The following is a 13,214-nucleotide window of genomic DNA, read 5'->3' as shown; positions in this document are numbered from 1 at the left end:
AGTCCCGGCGTGGAGTCGCCATTTGTTAGCCAAAGGGCTCGTTTCCCCTGGAGCTTACCTAATTACACCAAGGAGGCACGGAGACAGGAAGACGAGTACCACACCCTTTATTGATCGGTCAGCTGAGCGGGTGTTCCTCTCGGCTAGTGCCAGAGAAAGAGACACACCTTTCATGGCCAAACGGCCTACCTTTATAGCCGGTAACAAACAACTTAGCCTACGTTTGTCTACGTCATTTGGTTGACCTATAAACCCTGTGGATAATTAGGATACATATATCATTTTGTGGGGGCTACAAGAGACATACAGCTGTTGAGGATACATTTGTCATTCTGAAGGGGACACAAGATACATCCGTTGACCCTTTGTACTAGATATTTTGGTTGCATACATGTGAACGCAGCTGCATAAGCCAACATATACTTGGGGAGCCAAACAAAACTGATAAGCGAAATAGCTGACTTAGGTAGATACACGGCCTTCAGTCTAATGAGTTCTGTAAGCTTTCCAACACAGTTTGGACAAGCATAACATAACTTTGGTTTACTCAGGCCTAATACGGAAAGGCTTCATTAGCACTATGATTTTTCCAACAACTCTGGTTGAGAACCACTGGATTAGAGGGTTTCCTTTTGCTTTTCTGTTCCTTTGGAAAGAAGCCTGGGGATGAAATACACTATAAGAAACAAAAGTTAATTATACAATTGCCTAACATTGGTGATGTTGCAACTCAATATTTTTATAATATAGGTATCATATTTGTGTATGTATGTGTGTTGGTAAAGAAGTCTCTAACCCTACAATGAATGGGTGCTCAGCATTCCGCTGAGTCCATTTTGCCTGCACCCTCTCACTGAGCACAGTCTCTCTCATTTTCTGATCTTTGATCAGCTCAAGTTAAAATCTCCCACCAGCCTAGTAGTATCCACCTGTGGCATATTACATAAGTCCTAAAAAGAATGGGACCACAGGTTTTAAGAGGACTGTCTGTGCCCATGTTACTGTGAGTCTGTAAGAGCATGGCAAGAAGGAAACTAATGGAAACATGACATTAGACTACAGCAGGCTTTAGTTCAGGCCCTAAACCAGCCTATGGTATGTCTATTTTATTTTAACCTAAGAAAACTGATTGGTTAGCATTGTCCAAACATGGATTTCCTGCTAGCTTTTCTCAGGGCCTCCTTGACCTCTTTGTTTCTCAGGCTGTAGATGAGGGGATTGACCAGGGGAGTCAGGACAGTGTAGAAGACAGAGAGAACTTTCTTGAAGTCTCTCAGTTTGTTGGTTGTGGGGAACATATAGGCAATCAGTAGAGTTCCATAATATATGGTCACCACAATGAGGTGGGAGGAGCAGGTGGAAAAGGCCTTTTGCCTCCCGGTGCTGGAAGGGATTTTTAGGATGATTGCAATGATGTAGATGTAGGACATCGAAGTAAGTAGGAATGGGACCAGTAAGAAAATCAAGCTGAGTGTTAAAGCCAACATTTCCATCATCTGAGGATCATTGCAGGAGATTTTTACCAGGGGGATAAAATCACAAAAGAAATGGTCAATATCATTGGGTCCACAGAAAGTCAACTGGGTTATCAACAATGTTGTTAGGCTACTAAGTAGGAAGCCACCTGTCCAAGAGCCACCTGCAAGCTGGAGGCAAGACCTGACACTCATATGGGCAGCATAGTGCATTGGATTGCCTATGGCTAAATACCGATCATATGACATCACCAATAAGAGAAAGCATTCTGTCGCAACCATAGAAGCAAAGAAATAATATTGTGTGATACACCCACTAAATGAAATAGTCCTGCCCTCGGTCAGGAGACTGGCCAGCAAGCTGGGCAGGATGGTCGAGGTGTAGCAGGTCTCCAAGCAGGACAAGTTCCCCAGGAAGAAGTACATGGGGGTGTGAAGGTGTTGATCAGTCACAACTAGTGCCACGATGAGGATGTTCCCGGCCATGGTTGCAATGTAGATCACTAGAAACAGCAGGAAAAGAAGGATTTGCAGTTCAGGGAGAGTCCCAAATCCCAGGAGGATGAATTCTGCAACGGACGTTTGATTTCCCTTTTTTGGGTTCATCATGGGGTGTGTCTATGGGAAAGAAATTTACTGCGTGACATAAATGAACACCATTCACTCAGTAAAACGTCAGCATTGTTTTTTGAATGTCTACCTCTGCTGGCTACCGGAACAATAGCTGAGTAGAGAATAGAAGAGAGGGTAGGGGAAATGCCATCTCTTTTGATCCCTGGGACACATTTCATATCTGAGCAGACTACAGGTTTAAAAAAATGTTAATCTCTCTGGAAACCTGTGTAGTACCTTGACACATGGCACCAAGCACTGAAATATTATGGTGATGGGGCTGATAGAGAAGAGCACAGAAACACAAAAAGAGGAGACAGATTAGACTGATATTGGTTCAAATAATCACATATATCACGGCCTAGTATCTAAAAGCAGAACAAAGTAGGCTGGAGTTCCACTGCTGAAATGGGTCAGGATTTTAGAGGAAGCCACAACAAAGAAAGAAACCAGTCAAATAGGGCTGGGAATTGCCATGGGTGGGCAGCCAACTGAAAGTGAATTGCAGGGGAAATTAGCAGCCTAATTCTATTAGTACCCTCTGAAAATTTTATCCTAAACAAACAAGACTATCCAGTGCTTCCCTATGACAATAGTCCATAATCCTGCCGTAGGACACTCCACGTACAAAGACCCAACCAGGTGACCATCTTATGCCGAAAGGAATGACAATTGAAAATCCCTGCAGTTGGCCCACAGTGGTGGAAGTGTTATTACTGGTCATACAGTTACTCAATAGTTATTAAAAACAAGAAATAATCCTAGAAATCACCAATTTTACTAAAAATGTGCCCTCTTTTCATGAATGATTTCTGTTCAAAATTTGTAAGAAATATTATATATGCATATTATAAGAGTGGTTTGAAATGGTTTTCATACCAATTTTGACGTTTAAAAATGTATTTTTATTGATTTTATTTCTAGATTTGTATTTTATATTACTTTTATGTTTTTATATTTTATTGTGTTTTATTTGTAAATTTAAAAATTATTTCTCTTTTATTTTATTTTATTTCATTTTATCAAACAACATACAATAACTTTTTTTCCCTAAATAAAATTTTGTAAAACTAAATATGTTTCCATGGAACATTTTGATTTTGATGAATTGGTATTTTCTGATGGAAAAATATTCCATCAGAAATTTTTATCAGCTCTACATTTTATTCTATTCTTCATATTTTGTTAAAATATCAATTCTTTTTCTTTTTGTTTGTGGCTGTTGTATTTGCCAATACTGCCTCACTTGCCATTACCGATTCTTAGAGAGACAAGGTGGATGAGGTAATATCTTTTACTGGACCAATTTACTAATCTTTATTAACTGCTAAGTAAGGACCTGATCCTGCACAGAGTTAATTTTACAAACTAGAATAATTCTGTTCAGTCTGAGCCTCCTCTTGCTGAAGTCAAAGATAAAATCTCCACTGACTTCAAGGATGGGACCCTTTGATTTCAATGGGGTTTGGACAGCTAACATCTTGAACCTTCTTCAAAATGTATAGCTTGCCTCAGCAGGATTCGATTTCAATCAACAGACATCAGTAAACGTTGCTATCAGCTGAGACACTGAAACCAACAACAGAAAATATCCATCAGAAACAGATGGCATTAGCACAGCCTTCCCCCGCACCATGCATCGGCAGGGATGGGAGTCGCCGGCCCCACAGCCAGGCAGGGACCCTCTGCTCTCAGCTGTCACTGGAGTGAATGAGTGGGGCAGTGACAGCAGAGCTGCACAGAGCTCCCTGCAGACTGAGCACAGGAGCAAATATCAGGTCTGCTTTACCCACCTCATCTCCCTGTCTGTAATGAAGCAGCCTCTGGCAGGACACTACTGAAAGTATCAATTCAGGACAAATTGCTTAGAGCAGGGCAGTCACAGCCCAAGGCTGGGGTTCCTCCACTACCAAGGCACACCAAACCAGCCAAAGAGAGAGGACTTTGTTTTTACCCCGCTGGCTAAGCAATTCCCTCAGACACTCCAGTATCCCAGTATCACCATGAGCACCACTTCTTATGGGGATGACTGGTTATGAAAACCAACATCCCAGTAAAAGAAGATGCTCTCCTGATCCCAAAGGACCAAGCCCCAGACGCAGGTCAATATACAAATCAGATCTTACCCACAAATCATGCTGTTGTCAATCCTTTAGAATATAAAATCTAAAGGTTTATTCATAAAAAGAAGAAAATATAGATGAGAGCTAAAAGTGGTGAAAGTAATCAATTACATATGGCAATGGCAAAGTTCTCGGTTCATGCTTGTAGCAGTGATGGAATAAACTGCAGGCTCAAATCAAGTCTCTGGAGTACATCCACAGCTTGGATGGGTCGTTCAATTCTTTATTCAGAGCTTCAGCATAGCAAAGTTCCTCCAGAGGTAAGAAGCAGGATTGAAGACCAAATGGAAGGGTTTACAGGGCCTTTTATATCATCTGCCATGTGGAAGGAAACCCGTTTGTTCCTACTGTGGAAAATCACAGCAGCAAGATGGAGTTTGGAGTCACATGGGCAAGTCATATGTCCATGCATGACTCAGTTTTCAGGCGGCAGCCATTGCTCACATACTACCTTGAACTTTCCCAGGAAAGCTCCTCAGATGTGGATTGGAGTCTCCCAAGTTCAGTTAAGTGTTTCTTGGTTGGGCACTTACTCAGAATAGTCCTTTCCCAAGAAGCTGACCAAATGCTTCACTGATGCTACTTAGAATAAAATACATTGAGATACTAGTACCTAGCCAATATTCATAACTTCAAATACAAAAATGATACACACATACAGACAGCATAATCATAACCAGAAAATTACAACCTTTTCATAGACACCTTGCTTGACCTCCTTTGTACACGATTCGGTGTAACTATGGTTGCAACAGTGATCTATATGGTCCCACTTCATGTCAATAACTTCACACCTCCAACGCAAAATTGATGCAAGAAAGGATGACACAAACATTGCTGACTGCATCCCAAGAGCTCCCCATCCTTGGTTCTGTCTTACTACAGCTAGTATTAGGTTAGAAGCTGTATCAGTGTATAACTGAAATGGTATATCAAAGTCATGTTTAATAACATAACTGAATTTCTTTACAAACTCAAGGTAAAACTTGGTTAGAACAATAGTGGATTGGATCTGCTTTTGCAGCATGGTTCCTGTATGTCTCATGTGATCTTGCCAAGAGCTAAAGAACATAGCTACTTTATCCATACAAGTTCTGGCAAATGTTTGGAACCCAATTAATATCAAGACAATGTAGATATTAATGTTGTCCATTGTATAGGAATCCTGGCATTTTGCCATGAAAGCAATATAGCAGTGTGCCTCAGTTTCCCTTTTCATACAGCACATCAGGTCTGGAATGTCTTTTCTTCTGTGAAAAGTTCCAAGACTGTTTACAGGCACTAACTGTGCAGCATCCATATCACAGTGTCTTTTAACACAAAGTGTGTTCTTATGTATCACTCTTAACATGTTCAAAGAATTAGGCACACTGTACATTTTTACAGTTCTTGGTACCAGCAACACATTAGTTCCAAAAATTACCATCATTTTTGTTATGCCACACCTTTGGCTCAATACCATTTGGGTTTTGGCATTTTAGGGCTACCCTGTGACTTCCTTTTGCAAAATTAACTTATCTTTTTCCTTCTTGTCCTGTAGGATCAAACCCTGATTTCTCCTGCTTAACATAATCCATTAGCTAGCTGGGCTTGTCCTCTTTGCTAACAACCACCAGCAAGTCTATCTTCCCTCTGTCAGCCAGGTAATGTGCATCAACCCAGACACTAGCTTGTATACTAGTTTTAAGATTCTCAACTGTTACCAGTTCCAAGGCTGGACTCTGACTTAAAGAGATACCAAACAAATTCAGTGTCTGAGGGTGAGAGTTTGCTTAAGCATTCAGCCATAAAACTGTTATTCTCTGAAACACCAGTAACCAAATCTGTCCTCAGACCCTGAAGCACAGACTACTTACGTAAAGCATCAGAATGGAGACATTCCTCTCTCAACAACCTTGTCTTCCCAACAAACTGGTCAAGCACAGTCACTTGGTTATAGGGCTGGTCAACTTTTTTTAACAATTTTCACTTCATCTGGGATCTTCTCAAAGCTATTCACACTGGATCTTTCAAAAGGAAAGTCAGTGGGTACATTCACAACAGAAAATTTCTGGCTGTTAGGAACCAAAACTTCCTTGATCAAGTCACTTCCACACCATTCAGTTGCAGCAAACTGCTTGCAAAGACTACCCTGAAAACATTTCTCTTCAGGAATCTTTCTAAGCACCAGTTCATCTTTACCTTGCTCCACAGAAGCATTGCTCTGCTAAGCCACTACCAACTCCTGTGTTCACTTACATCCAGAATCACCTTTGGCCCATCAGGTGGATTCCTACACAATCCCCTTTCAGGCAAACTCGTATACTCACTAGATAAAAGGTTAGAGATACTTTCTTTCCCTCTGCCACACACAAGCTCAGGAATCTTTTCCTTCTTGCTTCAACTTTCCAAACTGTCAGTGGGTAACATAATCAAATCACGTTTATGCTCTCCTTGTGCCCTGGCTAGGATATTAATCTGGTCACAAAGAGTTTGTATACCCTTTCCGAGAAACACACTAGCAACAGGCAAAGCAACAGTACCCAAATCGTTTGGTCTCTGGGATTTTGCTAGGACACTAACTGGATGCAACCTAGTTATGGTGTCATTCTCCACACAGATAACAGGTAAAGTATGGGGATACTCATCTTCCACTATCCTTGCCTTCCCAAACTGCTGACTAAACAAAGCCATCCGCTTTGGGGGCATAGCTCAGTGGTTTGAGCATTGGCCTATTAAACTGAGGGTTATGAGTTCAATTCTTGAGGGGGTCATTTAGAGAACTGGGGTAAAAATCTGTCTGGGGATTGGTCCTGCTTTGAGCAGGGAGTTGGACTAGATGACCTCCTGAGGTCCCTTCCAGCCCTAATAGTCTATGATTCCATGAGCAGCTCACAAAGCTGCCTAGGCTCCTCCAAAATTTCCTTCTCCTCTCTCCCTTGTCCTAGCACACAGGGCTGGTTATAGACAAATACTGGGAGAGTGGGGCAGCTTCTTTACCAGTTAAATTGCTGTTCTCCACATTACACTGAGCAAATGCTTCACTGATGCTACTTAGAATCAAACACATTGAGCTACAAGTACCTAGCCAATATTCATAACTTCAAATACAAAAATGATGCACACATACAGACAGCATAAAATTACAATCTTTTCATGGACAACTTACTTGACCTCCTTTGTACAAGATTTGGTGTAACTATAGGACCTTGGTTGCAAAAGTGATCTATACAGAAACAGTTCATGCCAGTAACGTCACAACTTCTCCATGCCCGAGGAATGTCTGTGACAGAAATAAAAGTAAAATATTGTGCATAGCATGGAGGGAAGCTTAAAGTGGAATGAAGGATGCTCCAGTGTTTGAAGAGTTTGTCTTGGATTTGGAAGATGCTTGTTCAATTCCCTCCTTGGTCACAAACTCCTTGTGTGACTTTAGGCCAGATTTCCAAAGGCCAGTAGGTACCTAAAAATGCACATTGGGGCCTGAGTAGGGTCAGTACCTAATGCCCATTAATTTCAAATCCCGCTAGGGGTGTCTGTGCCTTTAGGTCCTGAAATACCTCTACAAATCTGTTCCCCTGGGCATCAGGTCCTCGTCTTTAAACTGGTATAATAGCATCTCATAGGATGATGGGAGGATAGATACATTAAAGACAGTGAGGTGCCCAGATCCCACAGTGATGGGAGCCAGATAACAAGCTAGGATGGCAGTGACTTGAGAGGTCTTTTCTTTTTCCAAATTCAGCTATTTTGCTTTGGGTTGGGAGTTTAAGAGAGATCATTGCCAAATTCCCCTTGGATCAGTTATCTAACAAACTTACGTTGTTTCAAAAACCTCTGAATTCAAGGAAGAGGGAGGGAAAGGCTGATTTACCTCTAAGGCAGGTCTATTACCAGCTGGAGTCTCTGTTGTCACCTCCTCACTCAGCATTTCCAGGAACAGGATCCATGTTATTCAGTCCATCTTCTGTCCCCACCGCATCCACGTACTATCATGTGTCCAGTAAATAGAATGTCATTACCCAGATGGGCTACCGTGGCTCTGTCTGGTAATGTGTCTTATGAATCATACCCTCTGTCAAATGAGGAACATCTTCTCTGATGCATTATATATCCTTCTGTGGGGAGGTGCAGTCTCCTGAGGCATGTCTTCTGTGGGGAAGGTAACAGGCAAGGGAAAGTAAGTGTTTGGTTTATTTTAGACAATGTCGCTAGAGTCAAACTTCTAGTCTTGAAGGGAAAGTCCTGAAGAGAGAAAAAACATTTTATCCTAAAACAAATCTGTTTATTGGGTGAATGTTGTTCTGATTGTGAAGTAATAACTCACTAATTCTAGGAATAATATTTACAGCTGAGATTTACAGAGCTGCCTAAGTGATTTAGACACTAAGTTCCCATTCACTTCCCTGAGGCAGCTTTGAAAGTCTCAGCATAGTTAGCTGAACTTGCACTTTCTCTAAACAAATACTGCCCTGAATAGCAACCACACCTGTATACAGTAATATAACATCAGATGATCAGTTCAAGTAATATTTTAAAAAGCGCCTGTTTTTAAAAAGTGATTTAGGTGCCTAAGTCCCACTTCAAAAATGTCTTACTTACTAAGGCTTAGCAACCTGAGTCTCACTGAAAGTCAACACAGCTTTGGCTCCTAAGTCACTTTTGATGTTCGCTTAAGTGTTTTTAAAAATGTTACCCGACTGATGCTCAGATAAAATGCAAGTAGAAGAAGGTTTTTCACACATTTACACTGGGATATGTACACAATAAACACTCAATTCCCATAGCATTGCTATGAGAGTTTGGCACCTAACTCCTTTAGTCTTCTTGGATAAGCCCAGAGCATGCAAGCACAGAAGTCCGGGGACCTGAGAAGGGAAAAGTGCAAAATCCCTGAAAAGTTTCAGGGTCACATGAATCTTGAGTGCCACAGTAATTATATAATATAGATAATCTTGTACCAGAACTATAGGCCTCTAGTGGGTCTATTGGAGTGTTTAGTGTAATGAGAGAACAGTACTGATTACATCCTGTGGAGGACAGTGTTATACATTCACGCTAGCCAGTTTATGGTCCTATATGGGTACAGTGACTATCATATCAGTTGTGTGTATTACAAGATATTCTACAACTTAAGTCTAAAAACTGCTTTTTCAGCATGAAGTTTGACATACTGTCACTTCTTACCCTGAAGGAAATGTTTGTTTCAGCCTTTACGGAAGAGCACAAATATCCACATATTTCTGAATGCAAAACAAACTGTTATTCCCAGTCCTCTTCTAGCATAATTTGCTCCCTAACCACTTAGTAAGGTCTCAGTTGAATTTATCACCAGTTTGAATAATTTTGTGTCTCCACAGTTTGTTCTTCATAATGCCCAATGCTAAATATTTGTGGCTCACATAAAAGCATTTTTTAAAAAAAGGTTTCTTTTTCTTTTGTTTTCTTTTTAAATAATCTGACAAATATATAGCAGATATGGGTGAAATCTTATTTAACTCTTTGAATAATACTGGCTGAATATAGGGCTAGAATATATAATATAATATAATATAATATAATATAATATAATATAATATAATATAATATAATATAATATAGGGATAGATCTGAATCTTCACAAATCTTGGGTTACATTTTTAATTCCAAGTTTTAATTCCAAGTTTATCAAATAGTAATCACTTAAACAATATTTTAACTAAAATCACAATTTTAATATTTAATATTCCATTTGTCATTCCCCGTGATCAGCTGCCATCTAGAGCTCATAAGAATGGATCCATAAAACATTGGCTGCCCCATAGTCCCCATTATAGAGTATAGCCACCCCTTCCCCGCCCCCACCCTTTGCTGTCCCTAGTGCTCATTATACAGCATGCCCTCCCCTTCCCCACCCCACCCTCTGCTGCCCCCTAGTGCACTACTATACCATATGCATTCTATATACTACCTGTTTTGTTATATTTTTACCCTCTATTTTTTCTTAGTGGCTGTAAGACTGGGGGGGGAGGGGCTGGCACAAAAGGGGGGATTTCTGAAGTGTCTAAATGGCTTAGGAGCCTAAAACCATTTTTCATAAGTGACATAGGTACACAGGAGCCTATCTCTTACTGACTGTTGATGAGATTAGTGTTCCTAAGTGCATCGGTTCCTTTTGAATATCAGATTTAGAGGCTAGATCCACAAAAGAACTACAAATAACTCACTATGCATTAGGCCAAAGGGAGAGGGGGACTGACTCTACGTCCCAGTGGTCAGAGCACTCGTGAGAAGGGATGCCCCTGTTCAAACCCTGCTTCATGACAGGCAGAGGGGGAAAAGAACCCTGGTTTCCAACTTCCAAGGTGATTGCCCCTGCTGGGGGGGTCACAGCTGAGAGCCCCACACACAGATGCTCTCCTCCCTCAGGCTGAGATTTAGGCACCAGGCTGGCTTTTGTCAAGTCCTTTCTTAGGTCTAGATCCTCAAAGGGACTTGGGCTCCCATCTTCCACTGAAATCAATGGGAGTCAGGAGCCTAACCTGAGCTGTGGGATCACTGCCTGGCAAGGTGCCTAGAAGCTGGGTCTCACCATGCTTAAATCCCTTTGTGGATTGAGGGACAGATTTTTACAGGTGTTTAGTGTGACCCCAGTCCATTTGATGACAACTGGCAGAGGACACAGGGATCTCATGGGTTCACCAAAAGGGGTCATGCACAGTCTCTAGAGTGTCACACGGGTCATCAGAATCATTGTAAGATGTATGCACAGAAAATGTGAGGAGCTATGTATATATGCTAGAAATTAGGTTCTCTAGGCCTTGTAGTTCAAGGCCGGTCACTTGCAGGTAGCACGCCTTGAGATAAACTTTTCCAGACATTAGGAGGGAGCCACTAATCACCCTGGTGCACCACTGTGCATTGGCTTCGTATCTCAGGTATATCACTAGTTTCATGGTGCATGTACCTGAGCTACTTTGATACTTTCTTCCTATGGCCAAATAACCTAAACTCCTCTATAGATTTCAATGACAACTTCAACCACCACTACCCATCCATCAAACTCTCTCTAGAACACTCTCACACCAGCATCATCTTCCTGGACAGCACAATCAGCATCAACAATGGAACCCTACAGACAACCATATAAAAGAAACCAATGGATCACCACACCTACTGTCAGAGCCAGCAACCATCCCTGACACAACAAAAAATCTGCTATCTACAGCCAGGCACTTAGATACCACAGAATATGCACCAAGGAGAAAGTCTGGGATATTCACCTTAACACGCTTAAGAGTGCCTCCACCAAACAAAGACACTCCAAATAAGTAGATCACATCATGGAGCATGCCACCCAAATACCCTGAGAGAACCTGCTTTAATGTGGAAAAAAACTCTCCAGCCACATACCCTGTATGGGTTCCCACGTCGTGTGGTAGGTGAAAACTAAGGGTATCATTCAACAGTTACAGACCATACTCAACTAGAACCCCATCCTGAAAGAAATCTTTCCTGAACTCCTTCTTCTGGTCTTCAACCCCCCACCCAACCTCTCCAAGTTCATCATAAGAAGCAAGCTCCCCACAGACCAGGCGACACTAACTCAAAGTGGCACCAGACCCTGCCAAAACAGCCGCAAAACCTGTAGTCATATCTCCACTTCTGTGATGAACAATACATCCTCTCCCTCACAACACACCTTTCAAAATCCATGGGTCCTACAGATGCCTATCATATGTCATGTACCTCATCCAGTGCACTAAATGCCCCCAAAACAACTATGTGGGTGCAGACAGACAGACAATCCCTACGCTCTCAAATTAACTCTAAAAAAAAAGTAATAAAAGACAAAAACACCATATCCCTTTTGGGTGAACACTTTTCGCAAAGCGATCGCTCCATATATGACCTATCAGTCCTCATCCTCAAAGGAAACCTGCACAATGCCTCAAAAGACGAGCCTAAGAGTTTAAATTCATAACTTTGCTAGACACTAAAAATCGTGGACTGACCACAGACACTGGGTTTATAGCTCATTACAATAATCTGTAACCCACTAACCTCCTTTTATCCTATGACTGCAGAGATGTTAACTGTCCACTTCTCATTGAAAGGTCCCTTGAAATGTGTTAACTTCTTATGCTGAACAATCTGTTCCACCTTATATTTAGCTGCAGATAAATACAGCACATTCTTCAATGTATATTGCTAAAGTGAGGTTTTACTATAGACCACTCCATGGTTACGTGGCAGAGGAAGCTGGGTTGGGTCCTGACTGCAATGGGTACGTTCTGGTCAATCTGCAATGACTTGAGGAGACAAGGGAGGTCAGTGGTCACGTTGTTGCCAATGGTTGCAATTTTATTGTGAGTTTTGAGATATTTGATGTTATATTTCTATTCTCAGCCACTGCAGACAGGAGATCAGAGGAGAATCTTAGCTTTTATTCATTGATTGATTTATTTTAAGATTCTAGCTCTCGTGGTTGTGGAGAAAAGCTTGAGAATGACCTACAAATGTATGTTTAAAGGCTCAGATCCCTTTTTTTTTAAATCTCAGGATTTCTAGGCCAATGTTATGATTTTGGGGAGTTTGACTCATGACTGGTTAACATCCAGGGTTGGCAAAACACAGCAAGGACTCCCCGGTTAATGCAGAGCAAGGGCACAGGATGACAGTGCCGCGAGAGCAGGGCAGTGGAAGAGGCCAGCCCAGACAGTAATCACAGCCAGGCTTAGGCAGGAATCCTGACTCTCAGAGCATTCACTCCCAGTGCATAAATATGCTGCTGTAGGTGTACTAGTAAAACTCCATGGGAATACTTATTCTAGACTGTGAATGGCTTGCCAATTACAGAACCAGTTTCTCCTCCCTTGGTTTTCACACCTCAGCTGCTGGAACAGGGCCTCATCCTCCCTGATTGATCTAACCTCGTTATCTCTAGCTTGCTTCTTGCTTGCTTATATATACACCTTCCCCTGGAAATTTCCACTGCTTGCATCCGAAGAAGTGGGTACTCACCCACGAAAGCTCATGCTGCAAA

At 41.7% G+C, this 13,214-nt stretch overlaps 1 protein-coding gene across 1 annotated transcript; it reads right to left on the bottom strand.

Moving 5' to 3' along the window:
- Positions 1-1,133: 1,133 nt before the first annotated feature.
- Positions 1,134-2,084, bottom strand: LOC120383652 (olfactory receptor 10A7-like). Its single transcript, XM_039501821.1, has one exon. It carries the CDS (start codon positions 2,082-2,084, stop codon positions 1,134-1,136), a length of 951 nt encoding a protein of 316 aa, XP_039357755.1.
- Positions 2,085-13,214: the final 11,130 nt, after the last annotated feature.

Source organism: Mauremys reevesii, linkage group 15, assembly GCF_016161935.1.
Source record: "Mauremys reevesii isolate NIE-2019 linkage group 15, ASM1616193v1, whole genome shotgun sequence".
Classification (NCBI taxonomy): Eukaryota; Metazoa; Chordata; order Testudines; family Geoemydidae; genus Mauremys; species Mauremys reevesii.
This window is presented reverse-complemented; position numbering and strand designations above follow the sequence as displayed.

What these genes read in the sequence shown, in the direction of transcription:
- LOC120383652 (XM_039501821.1), bottom strand. Translation starts at nt 2,084, where the DNA reads ATGATGAACCCAAAAAAGGGAAATCAAACGTCCGTTGCAGAATTCATC.